The sequence below is a fragment of the Sebastes umbrosus genome, chromosome 6 (genome assembly GCF_015220745.1).
Source record: "Sebastes umbrosus isolate fSebUmb1 chromosome 6, fSebUmb1.pri, whole genome shotgun sequence".
In the NCBI taxonomy this organism is placed as follows: Eukaryota; Metazoa; Chordata; class Actinopteri; order Perciformes; family Sebastidae; genus Sebastes; species Sebastes umbrosus.
This window is the reverse complement of record NC_051274.1, coordinates 10,270,578-10,292,871: the sequence shown is the minus strand read 5'-3', so window position 1 is coordinate 10,292,871 and position 22,294 is coordinate 10,270,578. Positions and strand designations below refer to the sequence as shown.

Here is a 22,294-nt window from a genome sequence, read left to right as displayed (position 1 = left end):
ATGCTTCATTACTATTTCTGTGACTCTTGTGGTCCTCCATAAACTATGCTATGTGTATGTACTCCATGGTGTTTCAGTACAGATGATGTAAACAGACTGAATATGGCTATTTGAAAAAAAATTTAATTAAAGGTCCCATATTGTAAAAAGTGAGATTTTCATGTCTTTTATATCATAAAGCAGGTTTAAGTGCTATATAATACTATCATAACTATCAAAACGCTCAATATACGGAGAAATACACACAGCCCGTATTCAGAAATTGTGCGTTTGAAACAAGCCGCTAGGATTTCTGTCCATTTGTGATGTCACAAATACACAATATTTAGACCATTACACGGTTTTAAACATATACATTCTAAATGTGTCCCAGTTTATTTCCTGTTGCAGTGTATGAAAATAACATCAGCTGACAGGAAGTAAACATGGACCCAAACTGTTGCCTAGCAACGCAATTCCGTTGCAATTCCGTTGAAATGCGCTAAAACGGAGCGTTTCAGACAGAGGGTGAATACAGGCATATTCAGACCGACAGTATGAGGAAAATGAAGTTTTTTTTTAACATTACAGCATGTAAACATGTTCTAGTAGAAACACAAAATACAACTATGAAACTGAAAATGAGCACGATATGGGACCTTCAAGTGAAACATCCACTGTATTTGCATTACAGAATAGTTACACCAATTTATTTTGAAAATACTAAACAGGATGTTGTGGTGCTCTTGTTCTACCTTCACGCAGTGTGTGTGTTAGCTCGGGTTGACGTCGCCATGGCAAGCCGAAAAACTTCGCCCCCTAACCGGGATAGTGAGGACAAATACTCAATACTGTTACCGACCTACAACGAGAGGGAGAACCTTCCTCTGATAGTCTGGCTGCTGGTCAAATACTTCGCTGAAAGGTGAGTTAGTCCGGGATAACGTTAGTGCTGTGCTGGCTAATGTTAGCTGTGGTCAGTGATGAGCTGTCACTAAACCAGAGCTCGACTTGATGCTCTTAACGTTGACTTCCAAGAGTTACTGTGTCTACAGTAGAAACGGGTTATTGTCAAGCTAACTAACTAGCTTACTCTACCTCACGTGTGCAATGTAGTGCTTAATTTACTCGTCAACTGTGTGTGTGTGTCTGTGTTAAAGTTAGAGATGGAACCAAATCATAACCTTCAGTTTAAAGGTCCCATATTGTAAAAAAGTGAGATTTTCATGTCTTTTATATTTTAAATCAGGTTTAAGTGCCTTATAAATACTGTTAAACTATCAAAACCCTCAATATATGGAGAAACACACACAGCTCGTATTCAGAAATTGTGCATTTGAAACAAGCCGTTAGGATTTCTGTCCATTTGTGATGTCACAAATATACAATATTTAGACCATTACGCGGTTTTAAACGTAAACATTCTAAATGTGTCCCAGTTTATTTCCTGTTGCAGTGTATGTGAATGTCATCAGCTGACAGGAAGTACACATGGACCCAAACTGTTGCCTAGCAACGCAATTCCGTTGAAATGCACTAAAACGGAGCGTTTCAGACAGAGCGTGAATACAGGTATATTCAGACAGACACTATGAGAAAAATAATGTGTTGTTTGAACATTAAAGCTTGTAAACATGTTCTAGTAGAAACCCAAAATACAAGTATGAACCTGAAGATGAGCACGATATGGGACCTTTAATTTCTCCAAGATCGTGTACAGTGGACAGAATTGCATAGTGAAAGCGGAGGGTAAATACTAGGTATATTCAGGCTGACAGTATGAGGAAAATAACGTTTTTTTTTAACATTACAGCATGTAAACATGTTCTATTTGAATCCCAAAATACAAGTATGAACCTGAAAATGAGCACGATATGTGACCTTTAATGTGTTGGTATTTTTTACAGTGGATATAACTACGAGATAATCGTCATTGACGACGGAAGCCCAGATGGGACACTGGAGGTGGGAGAGCAGCTGCAGAAAATATACGGAGAGGACAAGATAGTAAGTTATGAATCGGTACTAATCTGATTCTCGCCCTCAGAGTGATGGAGCTGGGTGCGTCCAAAGTCCTACTTATGTAAAAGTATAAAACATCAACATATACTTAAAGTATCACAAGTAAAAGCACTCATTAGCAGAATGGCCCATTTCAGAATGGTATATAATATATTATTGAATTATAATTAGTGATGCATTTGTACATCACTTTAATGTTGCAGCTGGTAAAGGTGGAGCTCATTGTAAGTACTTTATATGCTGCTGGGTTACTCAGCCTGTGATAATACATCATAATGTATTAGTTGTATAAAAAATATATATATATAAATAATCTGAATATGCAAAGTAACTAGTAACTAAAGTTGTCGAATAAATGTAGTGGAGTAAAAAGTACAATATTTGCTATCAAAATGGAGTGGAGTAAAAGCATAAAGTAACATAAAATGTAAATACTCAAGTTAAGTACAAGTACCTCATAACTGTACTAACTTACAGTACTTGAGTAAATGTACTTAGTTACATTCCACCACTGCTTAGCAGACGCCTCCTTTGAGAAGACCCAAACAATATAAAGTATTAGAATTGATTAACATGCTGTAACATCTTCATAGAGACCTGATTGTTTAAGTATCTTTCAATGTGTTTAACTATCTAGCACGCCTCTCTACCCGTTAGTAACCGTTGGTTCTAGTAAGTTAAATTAATGGTGCATGGGATCTTTATGCAGACTCTAATTTCTCTTTTCTGTGTTTCAGCTTCTACGACCAAGAGCGTCAAAATTGGGCCTTGGTAAGTTCAAAACAGTGGAAACAATTGGTGTATTTGTTCTAGTAACCTTTGCCAACTACTGATGAGCTCCTGTTTCCTTTCAAAGGCACTGCCTACATCCACGGCATGAAGCATGCTACTGGGAACTTCATCATCATCATGGACGCAGATCTTTCCCATCATGTGAGTGGAGTTTGTTTCATTATGTGTTTACATGAACACACAAAGCTGATTCTAGTAGGGCTAACGATTACTTTCATTATTGATTAGTCTGCTAGTTACTTTTTTATAAAATGTCACAATATAGTGAAAAATCTACATCTACTATCTACAATTTCTCACAATCACAATTTCCTAAAGCCCAACATGCTGTCTTCAAGTTGCTTGTTTTGTCTGAACAACAGTCTAAAACCTAAATATACTGACATGTTACTGTCCCACAAGACAAAGAAGCAAATCCTCAGGTTCGAGCAGCTGGAGCCAGACATGGATATTTTGATTAAAAATTGATGATAAATGATAATCAAAGATGTTGCCGACTAATTCAAATGACTAATTGATTAATCAACTGATCATTTTAGCACTAGTTAATTCTATAACTGATTCCTGAATTTGAGGTAGTATTTGGATCGGAGACGTGAGTTTACCTGATCTATTTTCTTTGTCAACTCTCTCCTCTCTATCATCATATTAATTGCAATATTATGTGACATATAACAGGTTCTGTGAGTGATTTAATTTTGGACAGAACGTTATTTGATTATTCTCTGTCGTCTTTTTAACTTCAGCCCAAATTCATCCCAGAATTTATTGAGTAAGTATAACTAAATTATTTCCATTTCCCTCCTATCATGTGACTATATTTTAATTTACATACACAAAATGACTTTCTGAATACGTAAACAATAATATGTAGCTACTGTGCTACAAATGACAGTTGGAAGAGAACTTGTGCCGTTTGGTCTTGTTTGACAGAAAGCAGAAGGAAGGTAACTACGACCTGGTGTCTGGTACTCGTTACCAAGGGAACGGGGGCGTATACGGCTGGGACCTGCGCAGGAAACTCATCAGGTAGCTTCAAGTCAACAACAGAGCACTGTCTTCAGTTTCCACTCACCTGTCTAGCACTGAGCCTGATTACAACAGACAAGAGGCTGAGGTTTGATTTTCTTTTCTGTCTTCTGTCTTCTGTCTCCGTCTCTCGTTCACAGTCGGGGAGCCAACTTCTTGACTCAAGTGTTGCTGAGACCCGGTGCTTCAGACCTCACAGGCAGCTTCAGGTACGTGATGCGAGTGTTGTGAAATAAGTGCCACTGACTTTTCAACGTGTATGGGGGATGCATTTCCTCACAGTCCTCCTGTTTATTCTCACTGATCAGGCTGTATAAGAAGGTGGTGTTGGAGAGTCTGATGGAGCGGTGCGTGTCCAAAGGCTACGTCTTTCAGATGGAGATGATCGTCCGCGCCAGACAGCTCAACTACACAATCGGAGAAGTGAGGAGGCCCTAATTCATTCATTCATATATTTATGTGTTTTTTTTCTGGGAAAAATATTACTCATAGTTTATTAGTTCTACTAATTTTTTCCATAATGTGGACCCTGTAATGACTCTGAAGTTGGCCTCTGATTTGGAGGAAACTTAAATGATGATACTTCTCTAGAGTCCCCTTTTCTACCCCCACTTATAGATGTGAAAAAGTGTCATGAATCCCAGTAAGAGGTTTAACAGTGTGTAAGGCCTATTTCACTGCTTTTCTGCATCCAGACCATATTAGTCTATTTTAAAAACCACTATACTTAGATTTATCAAATCTGGAAGATATCATAGACTGCCAGTTTCAGATTTGTGTGGCCAAGTCTAGTCAGAAAGAGCTGCTCTAATGGTGTCTAGATGAAAAAAATCTGTTAAATCACCCTTCTTTTTTTGTTGTTTTCATTAATAAGATAAATGTTTATCACCTCTGAACCTGGGTTTTAAACTGTGTTGAGGCTTTCAATATGATTTTTAACACAACTATAAGTAGTGCAAAAACAGAGAATCTGCCCAGAAATATCATTAAGTTTTATCTTAACTTTCCCCTTAACCTCTGAATCAGAAGCAGGCGTTATGACCTTGCATCCATGATCTGGGAAGTGAACTGAAAACCAATTCTCTCTTCTTCTTCTTTTTCTTCCTCCCAACAACAGGTACCCATTTCCTTTGTGGATCGAGTTTATGGAGAATCCAAACTTGGAGGGAACGAGATTGTGTCATTTGCGAAAGGACTGGTCACACTCTTCGCCACGACATGATCAGTGATGCCATCAGTTTCGACATCCCACAGTCATATAGTTCCTTTAAGTCTCTGTCTTTAATACAGTAGTTGTATCAGAATGTTAATGGGAGAAAAAGCAGACAGTGACATGACGACAACGGAGACATCTCTCTCCCCTGTTAGCAGACAATATAAAGTAATTCTCTGTCAGGAGTCGCCCAGAAGTCGTTACTGAAGGAACTTAGTGCTCATAGTGTCCCATCATTCCTATTCCAGACAGCTGACTGAACTCTACTCTAACACGGCTGTCAGATGGGTTTAAGTCCACCTCTGATTGTTTGTATAACATTAAACCGTTTGTATTATTGGCTCTGTTTTTTTCTGATTGTTATCTTTATTTCACAATGAGTCAAAACCTCCGATTGGTTATGGAGAGCGACCAGCTGCTCTTATTGATACTCATTGATCAAACCTGAAACAAGTGCAAGGGACCAACATGCCCTCCAGAGACTCTAACCTGCAGGAGCATTCAGTGAAAACCACGTGGATGGAGGACCCAGACCATCCTGGAGGATTCTGATCATGTCTACCACTACCATGACGGCTTACACAACCACAAAGGAAGATGTTTAGTTGAACACAAAAGTTCATTCTTGACCTTGGAAACAGTAGTTTGACACAAAAAAAGAATGTGACTCAATGTTCACTTACTATCTTCTTTGTGAGCTTACAACCACATCTCTTCACCAGCACATGGTGTAGTACACAGTAGCAGTCAACAGGTAGCAGCTTGTACATCTCTCTCACATACACTAATGGAAATATCGGCAAGTAAGGGGTAATGGACAGCGAGCCAGTCATTGTTGTGAAAGTATCTTGGGATTTTTTCACAACAATGACCGCCTGCTGTACATTATCCCGCCTATTACACGGCTACTTACTGAAGAAATCAATATTTTGACACAAAAAACAGTCCGCCAGAGTCTGACATCTGATCTGCGCCCATAGCAACGGTCTGTTATAAAGAAATTTCAGACCGCAGAACGCCCGTGATTGACCAATCAGTATCGAGTATTCAACACAGCTGTGTAATAAAGACATTTAACATCCTACTTTTTATCCTTTCACTAATGAAAGTGTGGTGGATGTGCAGGGCTGGATTACCAAGTGGGCCCCAGACCTCCAGGGGGCCCTGACAGCTCCAGACCTATTGTGTTGTGTTTACTGGTTTGTGTCTATTTATGTGAAAGTTTATCAGGACACCTTGAAAGCATCAACTGACGCCTTAAATTGGGTGAAAAATGTCATTATATGTTACATATTCCTAAATGAACACGTTCAGTCAAATAACCACACAGCAAACCCAGAAAAGACATTTCTTTATTAGTCCTGCAGTGGGGAAATTTGCAGCGAACAGTAGCAAAAGGGGATATTGCAAAAAACAAGATGCATCAGCTAACACAGTAAAAAAAAAATAGCTAAACAAAGTGTAACAAAATATGAACCATTTAAATAGAAGGAAGTATAAAAATAGGAGCAGTATTGACAATAAACAGACTATTAACAAAATTGCACAAGTGGAAAATGATATTGCACATTGAGAATGAAATGAAATTCCACCTGAAAATATCAGGTTATTGTCAGTTTTTTGGTGTGTAAGTGGTCTACTGGGAGCAGTGCTGGTTTGCTGGTTGTGGAGTCTGACAGCTGCAGGAAGGAAGGATGATGGGATGGGTGGGTGAAGAGTGATGCTGATGGGGAGAAGGAGGGGGCAACCCAGCTGATGTAAAAATGTTACCATGGCTTTTAACCATTTCCATGCAGTGTCACACTGGATGAAGTGCAGCACTGTTCCTGCAGGCAAGTAGTCCCAGAGAGGGAGAGTTGGACTAGTAGTGGTGTAGTACAGCGCCACCTAGCGTTGGCCCAGCCGGTGATGGAGATACCACTCCAGCTGAGTGCTGTGAGGCACTGTGTACATCCGAGGGTGGGGTGGGGGGGGGCGCCAGATGTAGCCAAACTGCGCATGTGCGTAAATGTTAGAAACCCACTCCAGAAGGACGCCCGCTGCCGGCCAGATCCTGTCACTACTGGGTTCGGGTTGTTTACCTCACAGGAGACTGGAGCACCGGAACCAGAGGACCCACCGGACGAGGTTGGTGTGTTTTTTTAACTGACCGTTTTCTTAATTGGACAAATTGATTGACAGGCCAATCAGGGAGTTTGTTTTAATGAGCCGAGGTTCTCCTCACAATGACATTATTTATGCTAATCAAGTAGAGATGTCACTTCCGCCCCTTTTATTTGCGCCATTTTGGATAGGGCAGCTTCTAGTGCTGGATGAGTATTGTCTGTCAGAGTCACAGAGAAGAATGGGACCGAACCGTGTCGGCTGCCAGGCGAGCCGAGGACCAGGACTAGGACTTTAGAGGAGTCTGGTTTGACAGAGCGGGTTGTCCCCCAACAGTAGGACATGTGTCCGCCGCCCTCACCTCACCGCTCCGGAGAACGGACGGGTTAATAGTCTGATGAGGCTCCGAGGCGCTCTGCTCCAGTGTGCCGACCAGAGGAGAGAGGAGAGCCGCGTCAGGAGAGGGAGAGGCGGGCTTGGAGGGTAGACCGACTACCCCGGGGGTGGCTGCTTCTGTGCTTCTCTGGTTCTCCACGAAGATAGCTGTCACCTGAAAGGATATTACCGTGGAAGAGTCCACACACTCGGTCCTCCGGAGGTGACACATTTCAGTCAGCCGGGAGCTGTGGATGTGAAAGCAGGTAAACTAGTCTGTCATGATGTTCTCCGTTACCGGGGCTACCTGCGGGGATGCGGTGCTCTAACGTTAACGGTACAGCTAGCGTTAAAGGTAACGTTATGTTGCTTTATACAGCCAGGAGGGGGTTGAACGGAACTCCTCCAAGCAGCAGGCTTGTTTATAATAACCTCCCAGGTAAGATACTAATACATGAAGAGGAGAGAAACGGCAGTGTTAGTTGTGAACAGCTAGTGTTGTTGATGCTAGCTTAGCATGCTAACTTAGCACGGTGTGTGTGTGTTCTATTCTTTGTCCCTTTCCAACCCTTATCGATCTGGATCCGGCCAGATGTTGATCAGATCAGATTCACTGACACTTCACCTCACAGAGCTAAAGCTGCTGCTAAACCACCTAAGCCTTTTTCAATGAGTCTGTCAAAGTGTAGCTCCACTTACTGTACAGAGTTGTGTCTTATAGGACACAGAATACAGATTGTGGTGTATAATTCATATAATCTTTAGTCAAATGGTGTCAGATTTCCTTTTGAATAACTAAACCAGAGGTGATGAGAGTTCAGCCAGGTGACACCGGGGTCTGGGATGCACTCACAGTGGGGAGAGGAGGAGGAGGAGGAGGAGGAGGAGGGCTGTCACTCAGGACAAGTGTCAGATTATGATCATGGTTACTACCATCAGCCATCATATACAGACAGACCCCCACCTTTATTACTGTTAGGCCGACAGACAGACAGACAGACAGACAGACAGATGTTGATCGTACTGACACATCTAACCCCAGTGCATTTTAAAGCCTCCCAAACTTTTCTGGTATTGGTGTGCATTTTTAGATGTCTCCAGAAGCTCCTCAGTAAACATCTGCACGTTGAAGGAGCGAGGTGTGAACCAGGACATAGGTAGTCCTCCTGTCCCCTGTGGAGGACTGAGGGAGCAGGAGGAGATCTGTGGCTGAAGGTTTGTAGGCCTCTTTTTTCACCCTCAGTGGAAGGAAACCTGTTTTCTGCCAGCAGCCCTCAGCAGAGCAGAGCAGCCTCCTATCGCCTCTCCTCCCTCTCCTCTTCCTTCTCTCCCTCCCTTCCCTCCTACTCAGCCTCTCCTTGGCTTTTTTTCTCTCCCTTTCTTCCTCCCACCCCCCTCCCCTCCCTGCCTATCCATCGCCCCCTCTTTCTCTCACCCACTTCCATTTTCTCTCTCTCTCTCTCCCCCAGCCTCTTCCCCTCCCTCCCTCCCTCGCTCCCTCCCTCTCCTCTGAGCCTGTCTGTCCGACCTCCCTGCCTCCCCATCCTCTCCCTCCCTCCCTCCCTCCACTTCCGTAGCTCCCTCTCTGTCCTCTCTCCTTTCCTCTCATCTCTCCCCTCACACTCCCTCTACCCTCGCTCACTCGCTCCCCCCCCACCTCTCTCTCCCTCCCCTTCCTCCCAGCTCCCTCACCCCCCTCACCTCATCCTCTCTCACACTCCCCCTCCCCCTTCACTGATCTCTCTAGCTCCTTCTGTCCCTCCCCTTCCTCCCTTCCAACATCCCTCCCTCCCTCCCCTCACCCTCCCCTCCCCTCCCCCTCCACTGCAGACATATTGTAGAGGCTGCTGCTGACTCAATAGGAGGCGCCATTCTGTGATGGTATTGCGAGGCAGGGAGAAAAAGGGGGCAGGCAGAGGATAGGGAGGCTTACATAATGGAGCTCCTCTCTAGCGCCATCTGCAAGTAATGGGAGGAAGCAGGAAAGAGAGACAGAGAGGGGAAGTGGACAAGGGTATGTTTCTCTCTCTCTCCCTCTAGCACTTGCACATTTCTGAAAGACAGACAGACAGACAGACAGACAGACAGACAGACAGACAGACAGACAGGCAAGACAGACAGACAGACAGACAGGCAAGACAGACATCCAACCAGGCGGATCGGCAGTAATGTCTCCGGTTCTCTCTTCACTAGGCCAACAGTTGGTGGAACCACACTCCCACAGTTCCCCCTCTCTGTTCTGTGTTTTCTAGAAGGGAAATGAGCTGAGGTGTTTGTTTGGGACTGTGCCGTTTGTTGTCACTGAGCTGCCTTTATGCCTTGCATCAGTGACCTTTGACCTCACTACATGGAGCTCTGATTTGAATAGAGACACTTTGGACAGTGAATTAAACAGCCCTTATGGCTTCCTCTGGCAAGAGGTGCCTTCACTAATGCTGAACTTATTGGTAGTGATAAACGCATAATGAATGAGTGGATGGTGGTTCAGCTGTATTTTGTATGGAACCAGTGGGTCTGATTGTATGTAACCAGGTACCAGGTATGGTCGTATGGAACGAGTGGGTCTGTCTTTCTGTGAGCAACCTTTCTTTCTTCTTTCTACACCAGACCTCTAAGTGAGGTTTGGTCAAATTTCAACAATTTTTCAGCTTTAGTACAGGCAACTAAAGAAACTAAACTGTAGTTATTAAATAATAATAATAAAATAATAATATAAATAATCCACTGAGCACTGGCTTGTGACTTTGTAGTTAAAGATGCCCTAGAGTTTTCTTTTAAAGGTGCAGTGTGTAGGATTTGGTGGTATCTAGCGGTGAAGTCGCAGATTGCAATCAATGAAACTTCTCCCGTGTGCCAAGCGTGTAGGAGAGCTACGGTGGCCGATGTGAAGACGTGAATGTCCCTCACTAGAGCCCGTGTTTGGTTTGTCCCTTCTGGGCTACTGTAGAAACATGGCTGCCGGCTCCATGGAGAGGACCCGCTCCCTATGTAGATATAAACGGCTCATTCTAAGGTAACGAAAACACAACGATTCCCATTATCAGGTGATTATACTCTAAAGAAACCTTCATTGTTTACATCTATGTTTACCAGCCAGCAGTCTTCTTCTAGCCTGCGTCTGCAGGGGCATTGTTGTGTATCTTGGTGCATTACCGCCGTGTGTCAATCAGTGAAATAGTTCGAAACCATTGGTAGGAATGTGTATCACGTCACCCGCGTGCATGTGTGTCCTTGTGCACACATGCATGAATAGTTGCCTCTGTGATAACTTCAGTGTTGTTAAATCCTGTCTGTGAGTATCACAAACCGTTGTGCAGTGTTTTGGCATCTGATGAGCCTTTAAACTCCTTTGTCTGTTGCTCAAACTGGACTTCCTGGGTCGTTTTTCATTGTGTCATCGGTACCCTAAAAACACAACCCCCCCAACTAACGCAGCCCCCCTGCGCTAAACAGCTCTGAATACCCGCTAAGAGGGGGCACTTTGGCAATGATGATTTACGTAACAGACAACTATTTTTTTTTTTGCGTATTTCATGTCTGAAAGGGGTTTTCCCTTTTTAAGCGTTCTACCAGGCAAGTCAAGTCAAGTAAAAGGTCCTTTTCAGTGAACTGTTCATTTCCTGGCTTGGGGGGGTCAGTTAACAGACACCTGTTCAAATTGTACTCTACACCTGTTGATAACATGCTGTTGTTTGTGTCTTTCTGTTCAGGTGGGCAGAATGTTCCAGCTCCCTGTCAATAACCTGGGCAGTCTGCGGAAAGCGAGGAAAAATGTCAAGAGGGTCCTGGGAGACATCGGCTTGGAGTTCTGCAGAGATCACCTAGAGGTGAGCGTGACCACCATCATTTTTATAATGATGACTGACTACCCCTTCATATTCCCACCATCATTTTCATCTCTTGCTGAGGTTTAAGGAAGATTTGGTGTATTGGTAATGTAATTGGTGTACATATGGGGAAATAGTTTTGGTTTAATAACTGAGAGTTGAGATTGCTTGTCCACTTGGCTCAGTACAGGAAGTATAAATGTATGATGATAGGAATCTGTGACCTGGACTGATATCTCACTTAATGTACATCACATCAACGAATCTGTTGTTGCCTGTGGTTACCCAGAAACCCCTTCTTTTTTTGTCCCTGCGTAAACATGCATCATTAGTGAAGCATCGTGAGTTTGTCATCGCCCAAAGGAAGAAAACTGGAATGATTCCACCATTTATTCATGTATCTCATGCGTCCATAGAGGCAGTCTATGCCCCGTGAATAGTTCTGATGTATATTTCCCTTGTTGATTGTTTCATCATCATCAAGTATTAATCTAAAATTTCCTTGTTGTTTAGGACTATAAAGACTACACTCCTCCAGAGGTGTACATAAAGCACACTAACTGGGACGATGTGTGCATGTGGGAACCATCACATACCAAAGTCCAGGTGTGTAACAAACTCTTACATATTTGTCCTGTTGTGTTGTGTGGTTCTGCAACACTGATATTTGAATCTATTCTTTTGAATTCTTGTTATTGTTAAGTTCACACCACAAAAACAGAGAAAATGTATAAAGGTACAAATCTATGCTAATGCTGTCCCCACCTGTGTGTCTCCAGGACTACAGATCCAAGCCCTTCTGCTGCACTGGCTGCCTCTTTTCATCCAAGTACTTCTCTGCATACAAGAGCCATTTCCGCAACGTCCACAGCGAGGATTTTGAGAACAACATTCTGCTCAACTGCCCCTACTGCACTTACAATGGTAACAAGAAGACTCTGGAAACGCACATCAAACTGTTCCACATGCCTAACAGCACTGTGCGGCAGGGCCCCGGTGGAATGGTGGTGGGAGCTGGTGGGATCATGATGAAGGACGGGGTGCTTAAAAGGACCGGGGACAGTGTGGAACAGGCGGTGTACTACTGCAAGAAGTGCACCTACAGGGACCCTTTGTACAATGTTGTGCGAAAGCACATCTACAGGGAACACTTCCAGCAAGTGGCCCAGCCCTATATAGTGAAACCAGGAGACAAGACAAATGCTCAGAATGGTGCCACAGAGGGTCACAACACAAACACTGTTAACAGTAACCAGATTCACTGCAAGAAGTGTCTGTTTGTTCCAAGGACCTATGAGGCACTTGTCCAACACGTCATTGAGGACCACGAGAGGATTGGCTACCAGGTGACTGCCATGATTGGGCATACCAGTGTGATCGTCCCCCGTCCCAAACCCATCATCATGATCCCCCCCAAAACCCAGGGAGACAAGACCATCATTGGGATGGGCCCTAAAGGTGCAGTGATGGCCACGACCAGGTCTCCTGGCTCCCAGCAGCTGGGTCGTGTTATCATCGCATCAAAGACGGGCTTCAGCGCTCAGAGTCTTCTCTCTGGGATGAAACATGATGGAGTGAGGTTAAAGGCCGGGGCCACCCAGTCCTTCTCTATTGGCAGCCAGCAGGTGAGGGTTACTCTGCCGGGGAACGCCCAGGTTTCTGTCCCCCAGCAGTCACATGCAGCAAAGCAGCTTATTTCTGGCGGCAGCTTGCGGAGTCCAATTGTGGTTAGTGCCTCTTCCTCACTCAAATCCAACCCTCTGGGTTCACGTGTCCAGGCGGCAGCTACTACTGTAGCCTCTGTCACGGCCAAGAAAGGTGGCTCCTCAGTCCTCGGCACATCCTACACCCAGAAGTGGAAAATCTGCACCATCTGCAACGAGCTCTTCCCAGAGAACGTGTACAGTTCTCATTTTGAGAAGGAGCACAAAGCGGAGAAGGTGCCCGCTGTCGCCAACTACATCATGAAGATCCACAACTTCACCAGCAAGTGTCTCTACTGCAACCGCTATCTCCCCAGTGACACGTTGTTGAACCACATGTTGATCCACGGCCTGTCGTGCCCACACTGCCGTGCAACCTTCAATGATGTTGAGAAGATGGTGGCCCACATGCGGCTGTCGCACCCCGATGAGAGCGTCGGCCCACGCACAGATTCTCCCTTGACCTTTGACCTCACTTTGCAGCAGGGCAATCCCAAGAATGTTCAGTTGATTGTCACTACTTACAACATGAGAGACGCCCCTGAGGAGTCGGTGGCGTTTCATGCTCAGAACAACAACACCTCTGTGACATCTGCCTTGTCTGCCTCTCTAATATCAGGCAAGAGGCTATTGCCTCAGCACCCGCCCAAAACACCGTCAGGGGCTGCTGACGGTGCACCAGCCAAGAGTGCTCCACAGGCATCGGTGCCCTACAAGAGGGATGTGGGCAAGACCCTGTGTCCTCTTTGCTTCTCTATCCTCAAGGGCCCAATCTCAGACTCACTGGCCCACCACCTGAGAGAGCGGCACCAGGTTATCCAGACTGTCCACCCCGTAGAAAAAAAACTGACCTACAAGTGTATTCACTGCTTGGGGGTTTATACTAGTAACATGACTGCCTCCACCATCACTCTACACTTGGTGCACTGTCGAGGTGTAGGGAAATCCCAAAATGGGCAGGACAGCCGGGCAGCTCACTCTCGGGTGAGCCAGGCCCCGAGCAGCGCTCTAAAACGGACCAGCTTTGACAGCTCTGACACTAGTGCGCCAAAACGAAGGAGGCCCCCTGGGGAAAGGGCCAACCCACGGGACATCAATGGTCCATCTGCATTTGTAGAAAATCCTGATGAACCTGTAGTTCTGGCTCTTGACCCCAAAGGACACGAAAACGAGTCATACGAATCCAGGAAGGCATTTCTAACGCAGTATTTTAATCAAGCGCCGTATCCCACACGCCGGGAGGTGGAGAAGCTGGCAGCCAGTCTATGGCTGTGGAAGTCGGACATCTCCAGCCACTTTGGCAACAAAAGAAGGAAATGCGTACAGGATTGCGAAGCCCAGAATGCCAGCGTGTTGCTCGGGTTCAGTATGCACGAGCTCAGCAAAGTGAGTCACGAGTTGGCGTTCGCCCAGGATGGCGTGTACGAGGGCAGACACAGCAAGAGGCGGACATCTAGGACACATATAGGGGTGTCGGAGCAGGCTCTCCGGAAACATAGAGAGCTAGCTGCTAATGGCGGTGTGGCTCCTCCACGGAAGGGAAAGACAACTGGGACTGTGGAATCTACTAAAGCAACGCCATCTGCCCCCAAACCCAACAGTGCCAGCAGAGACCAAACCAAGACAATCAACAGCACCTTACCACAGAAAATACCTCTGGACCTCTCGGAGCCCATCGCCATCGACTCTGACAGTGATGAGGAAGAGCAGCAGAAGGACAACAAGGAGTGCGAGGGAGAGGTACATCTCCATGGTAACAAACTGCTTACTGGAGCTATGGAGAGAAGGGAGCCGGGGACAGAGACCAAGATAGTTTCAGATCTAGACGACATGTCAGACGAAGATGACGATGAGGATGATGAGGACGACGACGACGATGATGATGATGACGATGAAGACGAAGAGGCACATGTAGAGAATGGCTTCGGGCCCACAGAGGGCTCAGGAAGACCGGCTGCTAAAGGAAGAGACCCTCTGCCCATCATTATTCCCAAGTTTGTACCATCATCTGCCAGAAGCAGGAGAGACGGGGCCCAGCTGGGCCAACAGCAGGTCTGACTGATGGAGACACTTTAGATTTGATCCACGCCAACAAATCTGCCTCGCCTGGACTGAAGGACACCGCCCAGGTACTCTGGGTATCTGTGAAGGAGGGAACTCTACTAAAACAAGCCATCCAATGACTTTTAAAGGCAGGACTCAACGAGCAGCTAGGACTGATGTAAAGATTTGTGAACAAAGTTTTAATGTTTCTTCCCCGATTGGGAGGGGAGGAGCAAAGACGACAGAGAAGTCACACCAAACAAATAGAAAGTTTTTTGCCTTCTATATACTTTATTACATTGAGATAAGGAGTTCTTAACGTTGCTTTAGCCACTGAACTTTAAGTGTGGCTTAAAATACTGAGTTGTTGTGAGGTAAAGCTTTTAAGCTGACGAGATAATCCATCATTTTTCACGTAGTTCTACTGAGATGGGTAGTGTACATTTGTACAGTCTTTTAGACATGTTTGGATACATGTTGCCGTACATGTTCCCCTAAATATTTGCTATTACCTGTGTGTAAGGTAGCCTCATATGTTCTACATTGGTATGCTTAATGATAGTTGTCGCTTTGGTGGCTGGTATTTTCTCGTACGTTTAAGTTTATTTTTTAACAAAAACCTAGTTTTTTTGCAAAATAATATATCTATATATAAATGAAATAACAGAACTGATTTTGTTTTTGCTTTAAACTTGATTAGATTTTATTTTTTTAATTTCCTTTTTTTTTTTGTATGATTTCTGTTCTCATTCTCTCTGTTTAAAGGAGCATTTCATCAACCTTCTGCAGCCTTATGCTCATTAGCCTTGACTGTACTCTACTTTCTATTTTCACTATTTTAACTTGATGATGTTTCTTTGACCCCACAAGACTGGACAGTAACCACCATACTGACTTCCACAATAGTGAAAGCAATTTTGTTTCCCAAAAAAGAGAGTTGTGTTCAATTTGTGTTCTTTGAAAATGTGTGTATTTGTTTTATGTTTTCATTTTTCACTTAAGCATTTATGAACAATAAAGTGCTGTAATTGTGCTTCTCACAGAACTGATGGCAATGCCAGTTTCTTTGTTCAATGAAAGGAACACAAATGAGCACTAGTTAGACAAGCTCTGAATGTCTTTTATTTCTTTCAGATTAGGAGTATTATTAATCAGCTGTCTAAATTTATACTTTCTCATTAAACTTGCCTCTTAAAACTGCAATATGTACTTCATGCCAGGGTTAGGGTTAATGTTTTTTTCACTTGTCGGGCAAGTGGGTCAGAAATCCACCACCTATACATGTAGGTTTATTTATTAGGTGTTATCTAAAAACAACAAAGTTTAAGTCAATTATTGAATCACAACAAGGACACAGTGCGTCACAGATGTGAAGCAACAAACATTCTTGCATATCATAAATAGTGTGACAATCCCCCTCCTTCTCCCCAGAGATGAACTCGTTGACAGTGAGTGAGTGAGTGTTCAGGCTATAGCAGATGCTTCACATCTAAACACCTAATGAAACCATACAAATACATGTGCAACTCTCAACAGAGAAGAGAAGGAAGTGAGATCGCTCACTCTTTTGCTACTTCCATCATCAGCTCTGGAAAAAAAAAAAAAAAGATTTGTTCTTTCAATCGGGCGAGTTAAAGAGTGAGTTACTAGATCTACTAGCCCGTTGTGACATTGTGCTTCCACAGGCAGAGCCCTGCATGCTAAAACAGTGTCCCACTAAAACTCTAGGGACCATAGCAAAACGTTATATACACAAGTGGTTAAACATCCTGTTGCCAAGTGTCCGTCCTAGTTAACTAGTACCCCAGTAACTCCGGTGCGATTGAAAAGGGGCTCTAGAGTACTTGTCATTGGAGGCTAATGGTGCAAAATGCACTCCATGGTGCAATGATGGCTGGAATCTTTCACCGCCTCAGGTCTCTAAATGTCCTTAAAACGAAGTCCAAGAAAGAATAAGATCACTGCTAACAGCTCATGACCACCCTAATGCCATAACCTGTAATGAAGGGTCACAAGTAGATTCATTTATAAGGGTCACAAGACGAAAAGGTTTTAGAGTTTTAATATCCAAAACAGCCAAATGTTAATGAATGTCTCTGTTGCAGAACATTGTTGAAACATAATGCTCAACTAGGAAAACACTGCAAACCAGTGCAGTTTTTTTTGTTGCATTGAGTAGACAGTGGTGCTCAGAAGTAGGGGTCATTCAGAAGTGTAAACCAAGAGGGACATCAGGGATACAGGGACGGTTTTGTTCCTTACTGTTGGAGAGACAAGACCGGCAAGCGTGCCTTCTGGTCAGAAAATTATGTTTTTTTTAAAGCATGTGTCTACATTGAGCTACCAAGGTGAATAGGCAATTTAAAGTGTGATTAGAAGAGCTACTGTATATTACAGGAAATGGATACCATGGTTACATACAGTGCCACAAATCATGCCTGTCTGTTGGTCTTATTTTTCTAACATCATTCTATCATTTTTTGTGAATGTAATATCTTTGTAGGTTACAATCCTTTGTTGACATCAAAGTGGGATGGTATTCCCATTTGTTGTGCAAGAAAGCTAATTGAATCTTATGTAATGAACAGTTAAAATTAACCAATTGAATAATTAATTTACTAATTGGTGTGACGTATCTTGACCACCTCCGTATCAATCAGCACACCTTAACGAGATTGTGAGTGAGGAATATCAACTCAGGAATGATGGTATTCCCAGTTCTTTAATCTATATACAGTATTGTCTGTCCATCCCAACATAAAGGATGCTGATCACAGTGAAGTTAAGACTTGTTAGGCAGCAGTTAGTGTCTTTGAATAGCCAAAAATACATATACAGGAATGTCCAGCATTGCTTGGTAACTGAAGTTTCCCACCAGTGTAGCCTCACAGGATCAGAGCAGTGTTGTGGTGTGATGGAGGAGGACAGATAGCTGCCTTCAGATAGAGATGGCAGGTGGAGGAGTCAATGACATCATCATGATAACTTCAAATATCTGTGAAATAATTGAAAAAAGATGATACAGTACAGCACCTGTATGTGTAACACCTCATCCACTGCTGTCCAGCCTCATACCAGAACACGTATGTGATGAGCTACACATCTGAAGTAAACCTGGTTTCTATATGTGCACAATGAAACAGAATATGTGATGCATGTGTCAGAGAGCTGCAATATGGAGCCTGTCTGCATGTTACAATGATAAGATGAGGAGCAACCTTGGTCGGAGATACTACACTACATTATTAACCCTTTGCTGAGGTGCACCATTGGATGAATGGCACTCTCCCAGAGTAGAGATCAATCACATTCTACCAACCCAGGTAAAGTGAGTGAGGTCAGATACATACATCCACTTAATATATTTTTATACCTCCCGAGTATTTAATTAAAGTGCCATCCTTTGCCGCCCTGGGATGAGGAATCTAAAATGGAGGGAAATTACCCCGGTGCAAGAGGGAGAGAGGCAAGACTCTCCTTGGCTGGCTAGTCAGTGTTGCTATGCTGTTGTAAGGAGTGAGAGAGAGGGAGGAAGGGAGGGAGGGAGGGAGTGAGTGAGGGAGGGAGTGGTGGGGGAGGCTGAAGGAGAGAGAGAGAGAGAGAGAGAGAGAGAGAGAGTGAGAGGCCTGGCAGACTGTGGGGGAGGCGGAGGCCTCATCTGCAGTGCTGTGTGCAGAAGGAGTGCTTAACAGCCTTTCAACGGGGGAGGAAGGGGAGGGAGACGAAGGGGTGGGGAGAGGAGCTGGGGGGAGGGAAGGGGGAGTCAGAGAGGGATGGGAGCACAAGGGAGGAGAAGGAAAGAGGAGGGAGAGGAGAGGAGAGGAGAGTAGGAAGGGGGGAGGAAGTGCTAGGGGCAGACTGAGGAGGGGTGTAGGGGGGAGGGAAAAGAAGGAGGAGAGATGGAAAGAAGGGAGAGGAGGAGTGGGGGGGGGGTTGATGGTGTAGAGACTGGCGCCCCCTGTAGCCGGAGGAGAGACACAGCGAGGCCCTGATGTGTGTGTGTGTCTGTGTGTGTGTGTGTGTGTGTGTGTGTGTGCGTGCTGTCAGACACAAAGAGGTGCAGGCTGCTGAGACAAAACAGGAAGCTAATTGGTTGAACTGGCCACAGGTCAGTTCAGCATTTGCCCACCTGAGCTGTGATCACATGAGGATCAGTGGGGGAGAGAGGAGGAGAGGAGAGAACAGGGGGAGAGAGAGGGAGGTAGAGAGGAGGAGAGGAGAGAACAGGGGGAGAGAGAGGGAGTAAGAGAGGAGCAGAGGAGAGAACAGGGGTCAGAGAGGAGCAGAGGAGAGAACAGGGGGAGAGAGAGGGAGTCAGAGAGGAGGTGAGGAGAGGGGAGAGGAGGTAGAAGGGATATGCAGAGGGGGTCGTGAGCAGGTTGTAATGGAAAAACGGCTGCGGCAGAGTCGCTGATGGCGCCCCCCGTAGGAAACTGGCAGCAACCGCCATGGGGGGGGGGGGGGTAAATGATAATAATAATAACAAATGTGCACGAGTGCTAGTGGAGGTGACACTTGTCCTGTTGTGTTGAATCTACAACATTTTCATCATGTACTTCACATCCTCTGAATATTGCATGTCGCTGGAGGTCATCTGGATCAGGGTGGCACACACACCAGGACAATGAGACCAGCACAGAGACCGAGGAGGGAGGGAGGGAGGGAGGGAGAGGGAGGCTAAAGAAAGGCCTTACAGACTGCGGGGGAGACAAGAGGCCTCTTCTGCAGTGCTGGTGATGGAGGGGGGTGGGGGGGAGGCTGAGGGGGGAGGCACAGACCAAACGGGGGTCAGGTTTGAGAGGGGTGGACTGAAGAGAGAGGGGGAGGCAACAGAGAGAGATGGTTGTACACCTACTACTAGTGCCTCCTGCAGGTAGAACGGCCTCGCTACACATGCACACACACACACACACACACACACACACAGTCCAAATGATTGATAGAAAGAAAATGATGAAACTGAATGATTCAGTAGGCAGAGAAAAGAAAGAAAGAGAGCTGTGGCCAGTTGTGAGACTGAAAAGAGGAGGAGATGTGAGAGGGGAGATGCACCAGAATAAGGACGGGACATAAAGGAGGAGAGGAAGTCACCAGGGGGAGAAAGAAAGAGGTGATAAGAAAGCAGACTTCTGGTGGACATAGTAAATGGTGACATGGTGGCTTTAAAGGCAGTCTATGTAAGTTCTGAAGAAGAAGAAGAAACACGCTTCCCTTCTTCATCTCATCACACTGAGGGGCGTTGCTGCTGGACACCAGTGAGGGAGCCAGTTTTGTCATACTGGTCATACTAATTGGTCATACACAGTTAGTATGACCAGTCAAGTTATGATAGATAGATAGAAGCTGTGTAACTGACATTAAAACTACTGGAATCAATTTTAATTTCAATGGGTCACATGGGTCACATGACTGTATGTGAAAGGGCTGCAGTTTTCCTCATCTCTCCTCAGCTGTCCTCAGCTCTACGGAGCTCTTTCAGCTCTTTGTTTTGGTTTTCCAGGCTGCAACTTTACAGTTTTGGTTCACTCTCACCGCTCTCATCCTTTCACACACACATACGGACATTTGGGGGCGGCGCCATTTTTATTGGAGGTGCAAACACTGGAGGTGGAGGTGCATGATATGCATTGTAGCAGGCAGCAGCGTGGGTAGAGGGTGACATCACCGTGAAACAGTGAAAAACCCATTGTCCACTGCCAGCTCAGCAGCAGACAGACAGTTAGAGACCATCAGCTGGCGAACACAGTGGAGCATTTAGCAGCTAAAGAGACAGATGTTTCTCTCAGGAGTTGGTGGAGACCAAAACAGAGCTAAAAGGAGAGTGATCGTTGGACACCTGAAGGCCAGAAACACAAATGAATGCTAATGTTGCTCCGTGTCTGCTGGATGTGTAAATAATCCAACTCCCACTCTCATCTCTCCTCCCTTCTTGAGCTGACTCAAGAGGAAATTAAGGCAAAATTCACTGTGCCATTATCTTGTAATCAACGCTTGTGGGGGCTGTTCAGCAAAGGTTATGTCGTCTGGCTTTAATGGAAATAGCATTTTTTATTGTTTCTATGCTAGTGTTAATGCAAAATTGTTTTCTGCTGGCTTGCTTTATTAGCATATGTGACTGAAGTCTGGGGAGGTTTAAGATTTAAGAGAATCATATGACCCTGAAACTCTTTCTGCTCTTTCTGCTCGTTAACCTTTAATCCTCTCTAATATTCCTCCTGAGTCCCAAATGGATATTATTAAATATGTACGATTTGGCTTTCAAATAATATGACATAAGTGCCTTTCATTGTCCTAAAAAAAAAGTCACTATAATAACCATACAGCTTTCTCCTAGGAGAGTGCACTTGACTCTTAAAAAAATCAAATCTCCATCACTGATGTAGAAAAGAAAAGAACGGAGTAGAGGAGTTGATTGGTGCTATATGATGACCACTGACTGTAGGGCATAGCAATGTACCACTGTATCACTGCATATAACGGTGGGACATACTGTCCTAATAGCTTTATTGTATACATATACTGTATATAAGTGTGTGCATACACTGCCTGCAGGTAGCCAGCAGCAGTAGGCCTATATGTCTTTTGGCCAGAAGATGTCACTATACAATAAGAAATAAGTTGCAGTCATCTACAACATTTACTACCGCACAAATGTTATATCTATTATTGACATCATAACGAATCATTTAAAATACTTCCCCTACATCATTTGGGAACAATATACAAACTATACAAAACATGTCATAAATTAATTTTTATCGCAGTTTTAAATGTTTGCACACAATTACTATAATATGTTGTCGTGAGCCCAAACAACTTTCAGGGTGAAATCATTTAAGTGGTGCAGTATTTAGTTAGTTAGTTTGGAGCCAGGTTGGGAGCCCCTGCCATGAGGCTCTGTCAGGGCTTTCCCCAACATTTCTTTATTGTAGAAATCATCAGCTATGTGTGACAACATGACAAAACAGAACAGGACACTATGGTAATTATAAGAGTCTCTAAAAGATAGAAAGACAAAAATATAAAATCCTGAAGGGTTCAAATGATGAGCGAGACCTTGAGAACTTGGCTTTATGGATGTGAAATTTCCCCAATAAAATAAATAAATTGACAATCTGCTGAATTTTCTGTTTTTTTTGTTGTTTTTATTTTCATGGTATAATATGACATCCTTGGCTTTCAGCTTAATTGGATGATTGGTTTGATGA

At 44.4% G+C, this 22,294-nt stretch overlaps 2 protein-coding genes across 6 annotated transcripts; both read left to right on the top strand.

The window, feature by feature from the left end:
* The first annotated feature begins 722 nt into the window (after positions 1 to 722).
* Positions 723 to 5,377, top strand: dpm1 (dolichyl-phosphate mannosyltransferase subunit 1, catalytic). The gene is made up of 9 exons (XM_037773108.1): positions 723 to 904; positions 1,887 to 1,986; positions 2,739 to 2,772; positions 2,858 to 2,934; positions 3,540 to 3,565; positions 3,727 to 3,822; positions 3,963 to 4,031; positions 4,131 to 4,245; positions 4,940 to 5,377. Exons 1-9 carry the CDS (start codon positions 774 to 776, stop codon positions 5,042 to 5,044), a joined length of 753 nt encoding a protein of 250 aa, XP_037629036.1. The 5' UTR covers positions 723 to 773; the 3' UTR covers positions 5,045 to 5,377.
* A 1,417-nt stretch (positions 5,378 to 6,794) lies between these two features.
* Positions 6,795 to 16,131, top strand: adnpb (activity-dependent neuroprotector homeobox b). Of its 5 annotated transcripts, none has more exons than XM_037773103.1 (5): positions 7,232 to 7,779; positions 8,605 to 8,728; positions 11,224 to 11,340; positions 11,854 to 11,946; positions 12,120 to 16,131. In XM_037773103.1, the coding sequence occupies exons 3-5, from the start codon at positions 11,233 to 11,235 to the stop codon at positions 15,099 to 15,101; spliced, it is 3,183 nt and encodes a 1,060-aa protein (XP_037629031.1). In that variant the 5' UTR covers positions 7,232 to 7,779; positions 8,605 to 8,728; positions 11,224 to 11,232; the 3' UTR covers positions 15,102 to 16,131. The 5 variants fall into 5 exon arrangements, with proteins under 5 accessions (XP_037629029.1, XP_037629031.1, XP_037629030.1 ...); XM_037773104.1 differs by lacking the exon at positions 7,232 to 7,779 and adding an exon at positions 7,824 to 7,952; XM_037773101.1 differs by lacking the exons at positions 7,232 to 7,779; positions 8,605 to 8,728 and adding an exon at positions 6,795 to 7,162.
* Positions 16,132 to 22,294: the final 6,163 nt, after the last annotated feature.

What these genes read in the sequence shown, in the direction of transcription:
- dpm1 (XM_037773108.1), top strand. Translation starts at nt 774, where the DNA reads ATGGCAAGCCGAAAAACTTCGCCCCCTAACCGGGATAGTGAGGACAAA. An exon ending in GTCAAATACTTCGCTGAAAG is followed by an intron (nt 905 to 1,886) that starts GTGAGTTAGTCC and finishes TATTTTTTACAG; the next exon opens with TGGATATAACTACGAGATAA. An exon ending in TTCATCCCAGAATTTATTGA is followed by an intron (nt 3,566 to 3,726) that starts GTAAGTATAACT and finishes CTTGTTTGACAG; the next exon opens with AAAGCAGAAGGAAGGTAACT.
- adnpb (XM_037773101.1), top strand. Translation starts at nt 6,944, where the DNA reads ATGGAGATACCACTCCAGCTGAGTGCTGTGAGGCACTGTGTACATCCG. An exon ending in CAGAGGACCCACCGGACGAG is followed by an intron (nt 7,163 to 11,223) that starts GTTGGTGTGTTT and finishes CTTTCTGTTCAG; the next exon opens with GTGGGCAGAATGTTCCAGCT. An exon ending in CATCACATACCAAAGTCCAG is followed by an intron (nt 11,947 to 12,119) that starts GTGTGTAACAAA and finishes GTGTGTCTCCAG; the next exon opens with GACTACAGATCCAAGCCCTT.